General features: G+C 38.8%; 1 protein-coding gene across 1 annotated transcript; it reads left to right on the forward strand.

The window, feature by feature from the left end:
* Positions 1-1,558: 1,558 nt before the first annotated feature.
* Positions 1,559-4,629, forward strand: ttll2 (tubulin tyrosine ligase-like family, member 2). Its single transcript, XM_087852698.1, has 3 exons — positions 1,559-1,780; positions 2,716-4,082; positions 4,308-4,629. The coding sequence occupies exons 1-3, from the start codon at positions 1,559-1,561 to the stop codon at positions 4,627-4,629; spliced, it is 1,911 nt and encodes a 636-aa protein (XP_087708824.1).
* The last annotated feature ends 8,812 nt before the right edge of the window (positions 4,630-13,441 follow it).

Below are 13,441 nucleotides of genomic sequence, written 5' to 3' on the forward strand. Positions count from 1 at the left end.
AAGCAGTGCAGATGAAGACTTTCTTGCATTTTGTCCTTTGCTGCAAACATTGTGAGGAAATATTCTTGCCACTGTTTTTATTTTTTGTGTGAGAAGAAGCAATCATATGTTCAAATGTTTTTGAGAGGTTTTCAAAGTCTGGAAGGCAGCATTGTCCCCCTTTTAAATAGGAGCCTATTGGTAAGCTGGCATACTGAAGCTTCAGTCTGATCTCTCTTTCTTGGCAGACGGTGGACAAAGTGTCGGTTTTGTTTGGGCTTCTCAGATTTAGTGTGTAAATGCTTTGGATTACACACAAGGTGCTGAGTGTCCAGCCAAGAGATAAACTGTTAAGTGGCAGCTCAACGTTGTTTGAAACCTTTGAACTGTAGTTGAATTTTGCCTAGAAGATGCAAAAAGGATGTGGAAATTTTCCCATATATATATATATATATATATATATATATATGTATATACATATATATATATATATATATATATACATATATATATATATACATATATATATATATGTATATATACATATATATATATATATATATATATACATATATATATATATGTATATATACATATATATATATGTATATATACATATACATATATATATATGTATATATACATATATATATATATATGTATATATACATATATATATATATATATATATATATGTATATATACATATATATATATATATATATATATATATATATATATATGTATATATACATATATATATATATATATATATATATATATGTATATATACATATATACATATATATATATGTATATATACATATATATATATGTATATATACATATACATATATATATATGTATATATACATATATATATATATATATGTATATATACATATATATATATATATATATATATATATATGTATATATACATATATATATATATATATATGTATATATACATATATATATATATGTATATATATATATATGTATATATATATATATATATATATATGTATATACATATATATATATATATATATGTATATATACATATATATATATATATATATATATATATATGTATATATACATATATATATATATGTATATATACATATATATATATATATATATGTATATATACATATATATATATATATATATGTATATATACATATATACATATATATATATGTATATATACATATATATATATATGGACATGACACTTTTTGATCAAATGTAAATAAAACTTTCTGGAAAGCTTCAACTGTTAGTGTTTTTAGGAAAACAGTTTTTTTAGGTTCTCTTATGTTTTTGCGATGCATATACAGGATGTTGGTTTTTTCGGATGATATCAGTGCACATTTTATGGTCTGCCAATATTTGATAACGTGATGACTATTTCTCCTATATGCCACTTTATCATGCTAAATTTCCTTTTATATCACACCATATCCTCTAATTTTATAAATGCTAAAATGCTAATGTAACTTAGGTTATTAAATTAAGTTACAATAAAAGTCTGACGTTATTCTGTTGTGTCTACAGTGGGTGATGCTGCATGGCTGCGTCCTTGGTGTTCAGACTGCACGACAGAGGCCCCGAGCTGGTGAGGGAGGTGCTTCTGGAGCGAGGGTGGGAGGAGTATAATGAAGGAGAGCGTGAGGAGGAAGACTGGAACCTTTACTGGAGAGGCTCTTTATTTCAGACCTCACAATATCACAACTTGCTGCCGTGGCAACGCCTCAACCACCATCCTAAAACTGTTGGCATCACACGCAAGGTGCATGTCTACATAGATTTTTTTTTTTAAACTTAATGTTTTGGAATGACAGACGTATTACCAGAAAAAGAAACTGTTCATTTGAATCTCATTCCTACGTCGAGAAATGTAAACGACTCTCGTACAACAAAACTCAGCTCTTGAGCTGTTTAAAAATTCTTGTGTCAGTGCTTGAAATGTTGGAAAAGCACAAAGCATAACTTCTGGGATTCACTTATCTGCAACCAGTTCAACTAACACGCATGATTTTGGACCAGGAAATTCAAACCTAGAACCTTCCTGCAGTGAGGGTCCGTGGTAATTACTCTACCACTGTGCCATCCGGGCAGGAATGCAAAATATTAAAGAAAAAAAATTGTAAATAGATGATTAGTAGACTCTGACTACTTATACATACGCTCACTTCATCTGAAACTTCAACCAAGTGTAATAGTATGTACATGAGAACAACAAGGAAGAGCATAATAGGTCCGTTTGAAATGTACTTTTTGTCGTTACCCTCTGCTGATTAAACTTTTATCACCAGGGGTCAGCATTATACCAGTGTTTGAGTTTCAGACGTGCTGTTCTCTTTGATATTTCTTATTTTCCCTGCCCTTATTTTCTGAACAGGCTTCGTCTTTTCTGGTGGCAAATGCAATTAACAACATTCTTAATGACTTTCCTTGTTAAATACGGGTTGTATTGATTCACTTTCTCATGATCCTGTGGTGCAAAGTGGTAATCTACTGCCCTTTGACTTCAACTTCTAAAATATCTTCAGCACACCACATAAATGTTTGTGATATAAAGTCAGTGGTTGTCTCTTCACATTCTGTTGATAGTTATAGTTAATTTGGGAAGATTTTACATCATTTTCAACAAAGCAATTTTTAAAAAAAAAAACCTGAATTTATACCAAATGAATTATTTGCATTTCTTTCGGATTTCTTTAGGATTGCTTGGCACGCAACCTGAGGAGAATGAAAGCAACATTTGGTTCAGCTCTCTATGACTTCAGTCCCACCACTTTCATCCTCCCCAATGACTACACCTGCTTCCTGGCTGAGTACAACAGACTGCGTCTGGCCAGAGGAACATCGGTCTACTGGATAGTTAAGCCTGTGGATCTCTCCAGAGGCCGAGGGATCTTCATCTTCGAGGATATTAAGGACTTGGTTTATGATTGCTCTGTTGTCATTCAGAGGTACATTAGCAGCTCTCTGCTGATCTCCGGCTACAAGTTTGACTTGAGGATTTACGTGTGTGTGAAGAGCTTTCATCCACTGACTGTGTACATTCATCAAGAAGGCCTGGTGCGTTTTGCCACTGAGAAGTTCAACCTGTCATCTCTGCATAACCTGTATGCTCACCTCACTAACACCAGCATCAACAAGTTCGGTCCCTTCTACAAAACCGAAAAAGGAAGAGTGGGCCGGGGATGTAAGTGGACCATGAGCAAATTCAGACATTTTCTCCACAGTCAACAGATCAACGAGCTGCTTCTGTGGCAGAGGATCAACAACATCGTCACTCTGACCCTCCTCGCCATTGCTACATCAGTGCCCTCCTGTCCTAACTGTGTGGAGCTGTTTGGATTTGACATCCTCATAGATGCCAAGTTTAAGCCCTGGCTGCTGGAGGTCAACTACAGCCCTGCACTCACACTGGACTGCCAAGCTGATATTTCAGTGAAGAAAAAGCTAGTCAGTGATGTCATTGATATGATGAACTACACATCGACCGACAGCTTAAGAGACAGAGCTTATCGGAAACATAGGTACAAGCAACCTTGTTTTAAGGCAAACCACCCGTCTGCACCTGTGCTCTCAACGTTAAACCATCAGAAGAAAAAGAGAGGTAACAAGGGCTCGCACACTCAAATTCTCCCTCTGCTAAAAACGTCTCATCAGCCTGAAAAGACAAAACGGGGTAAACTTAAACAGTGTGATCTTGAAGCCAACTACCAAAGATGCCTTCCCCCTTTTGAATTATCGAAGATACGTGAAGCTAGATGCAGAATAATTAACACCAGTGCTATCAAACTCCACACCAACCAGACCCAAAACCCGATACTGGGCCAGGATTCAAGGACAAATGAGTCAGCGTTGAACAGACAGTCTCGTCAGCCTCTTGTATCGTACCTCATGAACAACGGGTCTCTTTACAGGTCTGATGTTACAAACCATGACAACTCTGAAACAGAAGCTGAGAGGCAGTGCTCAGGAGAGACAGACGTTTCCTCTTTGACACCTGACACCCAGGAGAGTGAGGAAGCATTCACACGGCCTGCTGCGTCCTGGAAGCTCCCAAACATTTACAGGTACTGTAAATTTGCAAAATGTCAAACGAAGAACAAATCGTTGGTTTTAAAAGTGGAAAGTTTGACCTATTACTGTTACTTAAATTACTTCTGACTTGGAATATTTTACAATTTTGGTGAAAATTGCATTTTTATGCCTTGAAATTCATAAAACTGAAGCCAGTTTGAGAACCTTTAAAAATCTTTAAAAAGGGATGACAATTGACTCTTTTCAAACGTTCACAGCACAAAGCCAGTTCGGATCACTGCGGAGAAAACCACAGGGAATGGGCAAAATATCCCACCAGTGAAGGTTGGAGACTTCATAAGGACGTTTCCATTTAACAGGGCTACTCTGAAAGCCTCGCAGCACAAACTGGACATAAGGACAGTCCTACAGGAGATTCAGAGCCTAACTGGACAGTTGGTTTCGGGCAAAGGACACAAGATGAAGAGCAGGAGAGAAGAGAAGGTGACGGCAGATAAGGATGCTGATACTGACTTTGATTCACTGTTGTGGGGACCAAAAGATCCTCCACTGATCAGCCAATGCTTCAAATCAACTTAACCTGTGGCATACTCTAGCTGGTGTAAATGAATACTCACTTATACTGCATGGTGCTTTTCTGCTGTTTTCTTTCAGGGTTCGTTTGTTTATTTGACCTAACACATCATTAGTGAGGATCCTACAGCCCTTTGTGTGGCTTGCATCAGAACATATTTCATTTATATGTTAAATATGATCAAATTTGCTGGTAAATTGAGTTTCTTTATATGCTGTAATCACGGGAACAAGATTAGCTTTAATGTTATAACACACGACCCACACGAAAACCTGTGGTTGTTAAAGAAAATTTTAGACAAACAGTATCTGTGATTGATTGTTTTTATGATTATAAAAAAGCATTATTGGTTAGTAGTGGACTTTGACAGACTCACACGTGAACACACATTTTAATGGGCTGTGAGACACTTTTCTTTTCTAATTAATGTAGTTAATGTACACATTTTTGTCGTGTGGCTCTGAAATGTACTGTGGCTCTTTAAGTTGTAACTCAATGTTTGAAACTTTGAAAACATCTATTAGAAAGAGGGGATTTGCCATTAACTCTGCTGCTCTCACGCATCTGATCTGGTTCTGCACAAAACTGGTGAAAATGTGGACTTCTACGGAGATCATTAAGGCTCTAAAAGTTCTACAAAGTTGCCAGATGGACAGGTATATAGCATTAAAGCTGAGTGGAACAGTGGTTAGCACTATTGCCTCACAGCAAGAAGGACCTGGGTTTGACTCTACCATAGGGCTGGGCCATATCATACCGTTCACGGTAATACCGGTATAATGTTGGGCAACGATAAGAAAATGAAATATTGCAATAGAATATGAGTAAAACGTGCATGCGCAGTGCTTTTGTTTTCATACGCACATGGCAAAAAGGGCACGGCGGCGTATTGTGTGTGTATAAGCTCTTTTTAATTTTTGTGGATATTATACATGGTTATGCTGATTATATGTCGGCCAATTTCCACTGGAAATGTCTTTTGGTTAAACTTTCAGCAAGGAATTTGCACTTGCACTGTTATATTTTTATATAACTTTAATGCAAAAAACATCTGCTTGTTTAAGTGAAAATACATTGATGGGGTTTTTTTGCACTAATAAAATTGTGGAGTTGTAAAGTATTTTGTCTAGTGTCAATTATATCGTCAGTTATATCGTTATCGCAAACTTTCAAATGTATATTGTGATAAATATTTTGGTCATATCGCCCTGCTCTATTCTACCATCAGGCTGGGAACTTTTTGTGTCGAGTTTGCTTGTTGTCATAATAATGAGTTACAACTCAATGCAAAGCTTCAAATATCAGAAGGAAACTGTATGTGTAGGTGATATTTCTCTGGTTTACTCTATAAAGCAGAAAACAATAAATGTTAAGGCCCAGATATGACCCACATCTGCCTTGACTCGCCACGTGACTAACAGTGTGTCTGGTTGCCACAGCTCCACCTTACATATGCTAGCTGTTACGTGTGTGTCACGATCAGCTCTACACACAGACTGTATATAAAAGACAGATGCAGCCATCGTGAGGTCAATCACTGGGTTAGTTAAACCCCATTTATGAAGCCTTCGGGCGAGTTTTTTCGCAATCAATTAGGTTCGCTTTTTGAACGCAAACATAATGGACACGGGAGAGGAGGATCTGATGTATTAGTTTGAAACATTAGCTTAAATGTTAATCAACTGCCTTATTTACACTATGCTGCTGCAATTTGTTGATTTTTTTTAATCATGTTTTTATGCTCCATGTGAGGAACTAATGCACTTTGGGAAGTAAAAATCAAGTTTGTGCAGCGACTGAACTGGCACAGGGAACATATCGGTTTGCACCACATGAACTTATAATGAGGTCAGTCAGTGCTTTGACATCATCTTTTGTCCTTTCACATAAATTATTGCTGGGGTGCTTAATAACCACTTAACAGTCCTTTATATACCTGGATAATTTGATGCTGACAAGATTTGTACTGCAGACACAAAGGTGGACTCTAGAATTTCTGTACAATAGAAACAAGTTGTAAAGAGGGGAAAAAAACATTAAAACAAGTATATTCAGCAACATGATACACACTTGGAATCTATTATTGCGTATCTCAGTCCATTTCCTGTCTTCCATGGCATGTTAGGCATACTTACTCAAATAATAAATGCTTAATATATTTCTGAGATGTAAAATTGTCTTTCCAGTAAATCTTTCATTTCTTATCTGACATTTAAATACGATTAATACTATGAATTCTTAAATTGTTCCATTTGTTGTTGGGAACACATGCAAAATGCCTCAGTATGCATGAATTTTACACAAGACACAGACATCAACAAAGATATTTGAACTACAGTCATTTCTCTCTGAAAAAGCACTTGGCGAAGGTGAGAACAGGCACAAAAGCACAATATGTAAGCAGAGAGATGTTACAGCACTGATAATCCCATCATGGTTTTGCTTGCTGAGATCAGAAACTATTTAAAGTTTCCCTGTAGTGTGAGATTCTTTTTAATCTCCTTTTTTGTGAGATGAACGCCTCACAAACGGAGCAGAAAGGTCGGCCTTATATGGCGAGTTTGTTGCGGTGCTGATTGTGCAAATGAGTGAATGTGCATGAGCTTTTGATCAGGTGGCTCTAATCAGGTTCAACAATCTGAAGAGGTGAATCTGAAGGTGATTATTGCTTGTGGCTGCTTGTCCATGAAATTCTTTCAGCTCTATGGGTAAATTCTGACATGCTGCAGATTGTTACAAATGGTGCTGTTGCACTCGTGCACGTGCACAGTAGATTCAGACCAGTTTAAACTGTGTGGTAACATAAATATCTGTGGTCCAGCAGCCTGCTACGTACTACTCTGCTAATTACTTGTGGTTGTCTGTGTATAGTTTCTCTTTCCTGCTTGGTCGACATTCACAATGTGCTGTAATGGGCTCAACCAGATATGTTGATCATGCTGCTGAAGCCTTAATGTGGAATTTTGCCATCCAAAGGAGGCTAATTTATCAAAATTTGAGTGGTTTTTAAAAATTATTTTTTCAAACTGATGCTCTCCAGTCAGCAAGGCATGCTTTTAGAAGGCTTTTTGGTTAAATTCATAGTGAGCAGTGAGGATGAGACACAGTTGACAGGTGACAAATTAAAGAAAGAAACTGAACTTTTGGCCCGTATACTGAGCTTTGTATTGCTATAGTTTATGACACTATTTTGTCAGAAAATATTTCATTTCAGATAAGCAACAATAGTTCACAGTTCTGGATACTCAAAAACTGTTTCGAATGTGATACATTTACATCACACAAAGTCACAGGCTGTATTTTACTTTACAGTCTGCTGTATGCCAGTCTGCATTCAGTAGTTGATGGGGCAGTACATAATCTGACCACTAGTCAGCAGTGTGGCATAACAGAGTTTTCTAATTAGGGCAGTTTTCACTCAGCATCTGCCATTTGATTACAAACTGTCTCTCTGTTTAAACTGCTGCTGAAGAGGCCTCCACCTGCTGCCTGTGGACCTGCGCACCCACACACACACACACACACACACACACACACACACACACACACACACACACACACACACACACACACACACACAGAAATACATGCACAGTCACAAGACAAACATACAGTGTAAACTTGTTAAAACATGTACAGGACCACTGTGTGTGACTCATATGTGGACTTCAAGAAGTACAAGCGTATTTGTAAATGTTTGTGCAGATTTACACCATGCTGTGTCTAACTGCCGCTTTACGTCACACCGTGAGTACCAGTTTGAATTGCTACAAGGCTGCTGCATCATTTCTTCACTCAGATTTTTGGTGGGTTTTTGAGGTCAGGCCTCTGCAGGTTGCTAATTTTTATTTTCAATAAATAAATGAAATGAAAATTTTATCAAACAATTTTTTATCAAACTGTTTTCTTCTTTTTGTTTCTAAAACCTTACCCATTTCACATCAGTATGGATACCCAACATGATTTTATTTTTCTCATTTAGATCTCATGTGTTTTCAGAGTGTTCCTTTAATTTCTTTGGGGAAGTATGTATTGAGCCAAGATTTAAACATGTGCCTCCAGGTGTTTAGGGTGGATACAAACCATATCCAAGCCAAACGTAGATCTGTCCAACGTGTTCAGTATCGTGCCTGATGTCTCCTCTCAGTAGGAGGAACACTTGTCTTAAATCTGAATCACACTGGCTGGCTCTTTTTAACAAAAAGGGTAGTGGTTTTATGCTGAGCCCCTCCTCAATATTACCATTTGGCCAGTAAGTGGTGTCACTTGATGAGTCATGAGAGCGACTCCTTTACAAAAATCAAGACCGTCATTTTTTTTAAAACTCTCCAACAAGGGAAATGACTGCACAAGAACCAAAACTGTGGTTGTCTTCATGCATGCTCAGTCATCCAACTAAGTAAATCCTAAAAGGTTGATTCTGTTCATCTGGACGTAGCGCTTTCAATGGGAGAAAATTTTCATCAGTCATCCAAGGACTTCAGCCTCAGCTGAATTGATTGCTACATTGATCAACAGTCACTGATAAAAGCCCATCAATCAATGGCCATTGATCAAGGGACAATGATCAATGGCCATGAGTACCATTCACAGAGAGCTGGGGAATGGCTGCAATCACAGCACTGTAAGATGGTGAAAGATGTACCCTTAGGCCCCCCTTGATTCAGAGATGGTCTTTCCCTTTTCACGTAAATGGCCTTCTTGACTCCACGCTTAAACCAGTGTTCCTCCCTGTCCAGGATGTACATCCTCATCATCATTCATTGGCCTGTAGGTGTAAATAGACCACAGAGTCCTGGCCTGATGAGGTAGCTTTTCTGTGTTGTGCCATTGGCTTCACCAGAAGTTGTTTGGTTTCCCCGATGTATAAATCCTGGCAATCCTCCTGGCACTTAACAGCGTACACCATGTTACTCTGTTTGTGTCGGGGGACCCGATTCTTGGGGTGGACAAATTTTTGACGCAGCGTGTTTTGGGGTTTAAAAGCCACAGAGACACGGTATTTAGAAAAAAAATGTGTCTCAACTGTTCCGATACTCCTGACACATACGAGATCCCTACAGGTTTTCGCTTAGGCAGCGGTTGTCCTTCTCTCCTGGATCGGCTGGAGCTTTCTTTAGGTGCCTTCCAAGCTTTGACAAAGCTTTAATGAATCATTTCAATGTAAGCAGCTATTTCCTGGAAGTTTTCAGTCTTTTGAATATGTGGCTTCACAGCTGAAGGCCCCATCCAAAGTTGTGTTTCTTAATGTTTACAGGCCTCCCAAATACTGCACTGACTTTTTAATGATCTCAGTGAACTACTGTCTGTGATCTGTGTTGATTTCGACTGTGTAATTATTGTTGGGGATTTTAACATCCATGTGGACAACCCTCAGGACAAAGGGACTAAAGACCTGAGTAACACTCTGGGCAACTTTGGGCTGACTCAGCATGTAACAGAGGCCACACATAATAGAGGACACACTCTTGACCTACTGATCTCCAAGGGCCTGAGCATTTCAAAGGTTACTGTGTCTGATGTGGGCCTGTCTGATCATTACTGTGTTTTCTTTGAAAGTAAAATTTCAGCCCACACAAATATATCAACAGCAGTGATCACAAAACGGTGTATAACTGAAAACAGTAGTGAGATCTTTAACCACATCTTCCCATTAACACCTGACCTGTCCAGGGGTTCAATCAATGAGCTCGTCAATAGCTTCAATGCTAAAATGTTAAATGTTATGGACACTATTGCTCCCATTAAGGTGAAGGTTATCTCTGGAAGGAAGAAGTCTCCATGGAGAAACTCCACACTGGTGAAAAATGAAAAAAGAGAGTGTAGGAAAGCTGAGCGCAGATGGAGAAAAGCAAACCTCCAGGTTCATTATGACATCTATAAAGAGAAACGTCACAATTATAGACTTCTCATGCTGTGCTAGACGAGTCTTCTCAATGAATTCAAACACCTTTTTGAGAATATTCTCATCTAGAAGCATTGCAAGTCTCTGTCGGATCCACTCCACTTTAAATTTTAGCAAGTCAATGGTAAAATCTGAGCAGCTGGTGCTGTGCCTTATGTAGGCTTTAGGTTGCTCGGAGACCCTTAACTGAAGAGCTCCTTTGCAAACTTTTAGGAGTAACCTTGTTTATGTCTGCATCTGAGGCTGAATCTCAGGTGGTTCCTGTAATCAGCCACCTTACGTGCTGTTTGCTCATACTGACGTACAAGCTTTAGCCAGTCCTTGCCAAAGTGGGTTGAAATGGCTTGATGCATGCTGAGTCATCCAGGTAAGGAAATCCCAAAAGGTTGATTCTGTTTATCTGGATGTAGCGTTTTCAGTGGGAGACACGTTTCGTCAGTCATCCAAGTGACTTCTTCAGTCACTTTGATCAGTGGTTGTTGATCAATGGTCATGACAATTTGCATATTTATGATCAAGGAACTGACTTCATATCCCATTGTTCATTCAATGAACAGTGGGCTAGTTTCCCCCACTGTCCACAAAAGTCCACAAACAGGACCCTGGCACAAGTTCCCTGGGCGGTCAAGATGTTGCAGGATGTAATGCAGTCCCATGTTCACTGCATCATCCACCGACCTGTTTGAAAGGTTGGCAAACTCTTTCAGCTTCTGGGAGTGGATCCTTTTAGCCGCTTTGATTTCCCTGGTCAGTGTGCTCCTGGCTTGCTCTTACAGGGCCCTGTTACCGCTTCTGTAGGTGTCCTCCTTGGCCTTATGAAGATGTTGGAGTTTAGGAGTGAACTGTGGTTTATTGTTGTTGTATGTGCAAAAGGTCTTGGTTGGCACACACACATCTTCACAAAAACTGATATATGATCAGATTCTCAGATACAGCTTCAAAAACACTCCAATCAGTGCAATCAAAACAGTCCTGCAGTTCCTGCTTTGCTGCGTTAGTCCACTTCTTCACAGTTTTGACTATAGACTTGGCACGTTTTAGTTTATAGTTGCCTATAAACTGGAATAAGATGGACCAGGCAGTGATCAGAATGTCCCAAAGCTGCCTGGGGGACAGAGGAATAGGCATCTTTTAATGTAGTGTAACAGTGGTCCAGTGTGATGTTGTCCCTGGTGGGGCAGTCTATATGCTGTCTATATTTAGGAAGTTCGTGGTTTAGATTTGCTCTGTTAAAATTGTAAAGGAATTGGGGGATTTTCTTTCCAGGGTGGTAATCTGGTCAGCCAGCTCGCACAGTGCGTTGTTCGGGTTGGCCTGAGGAGGGATGTAAACTCCAACAAGCATGAAGGAAGAAAACTCCTACGGTAAATAAAACGGTTTGCAGTTGATGAAAAAAGTTTTCAGGTAGTATTTCTGTAACACTGTGACAGCAGTACACCAACCTTCGTTAATCTAGAAGCAGACTTCACCACCCCTTGTTTTCCCTGAGAGCTCCGTTTTGCGGTCTGCCTGGTGAAGTTGGAAGCCTGGCACATTTGAGACATTCATTGAGTCAGGTTTCAGTAAAGCACAGGGCAGCAGAGCATGCAAAGTCCTTGTTAGCCCGGTTTAAAAGCGGTAATTCATCCACTTTGTTTGGAAGAGAGCAGAGATTCGCAAGATGAATGGAGGGGAGTGCCGTGCGGAATGCCAACGTGATTTCACCAGTGCACCAGCACAGGTCCCCCGTCTGCATCTCCTTCGAGCGCCACAGAGAGCTGCTGTGCCTTGACTACAATCTCCGAAAAACTTTCCAGGTTTATGAAAAAAGGATAAGAACTATTTTGAGATGACTGTCTGATGTTTAGCAGTTGATCTCTGGAAAAAAAGTGATGTGGTCTGAGTGACCAAATGTACAGAATATAAACAAAACCAAGGAAAGTGCAAGAGAGCGCAGTACCGAGGCTGCCATCTGTGGCGCCATTTTGATTCAGACCATGATGTTTTTAGCAATGTGAGATATGAACTTATTAACAGTCTTGAATTTTTTTATTATATTCAGAAAATGTTGTGGTTTGAGGAAAGATAAATAATATTTCAGATTTAAAAACCTCTCTCTGACGACTTCCTGATGAGTCAAGAGTTAAAGCTCACTATGTGTTCTCCCAGGATCCTGTGATAGTAAATGACATGAACAGTCAATTACCAGCAGCTGTTGCTTTGTAATACTTTAAGGCTGACAAAGCTTTGAGGCTTTAGAAGCGACAGCACCTCCAGACAGACATAATATTTTGAGTGTCAGGGATAAGTTCACCTGCAACCTGCAATCTTTCAAATCTCTACTAAAATCACTTACAGCTACAATTTTATTATACCAAGAGGCTGTTTGCTTGGACTAAATCTTTGCCTGTCACATAAGAATTGCTGTTACCACGCCTACTTACACTAAATTTCAAAGCTGCTATGTTAATTATCTCCAGTCTGACAGGCAGCAACTTGTCCAGCTAAGTACCAACAGCTGAAAACACACAAAGTAATCATCAGTAGATGAGACTGCAGACTAATGCCAGAATGTAATTTAATCTCAATACTCAGTTATTTCAAATAAACACAGAAAACCAATTACAAACAGATGGTCTTTGACAGGTAAAATGAGGATTAGTCATCAGTGGTAATTTCCCAAACGAAAGGAAGTGAACTATCAGCTTCCACATTATTGTCATATTTTTAACTCTTGCACTGAAAAACTAAATCTAATGTGAAAGAGCTGTTGAGGTACAGAGATCCTTAATGCAATCGACCATGCAACATCAGTGGTACCAATTCTCCAACCCACACACTGAAGGAATTCTCAGTGTGTTAATTATTGAGGTATGCCTCAGATATACTGCAGTTTCACAAGGTTCCCCTCTGTTATGCATCAAAAGGCCATA

Source organism: Neolamprologus brichardi, chromosome 15 (genome assembly GCF_056152115.1).
Source record: "Neolamprologus brichardi isolate AB-2024 chromosome 15, ASM5615211v1, whole genome shotgun sequence".
NCBI lineage: Eukaryota > Metazoa > Chordata > Actinopteri > Cichliformes > Cichlidae > Neolamprologus > Neolamprologus brichardi.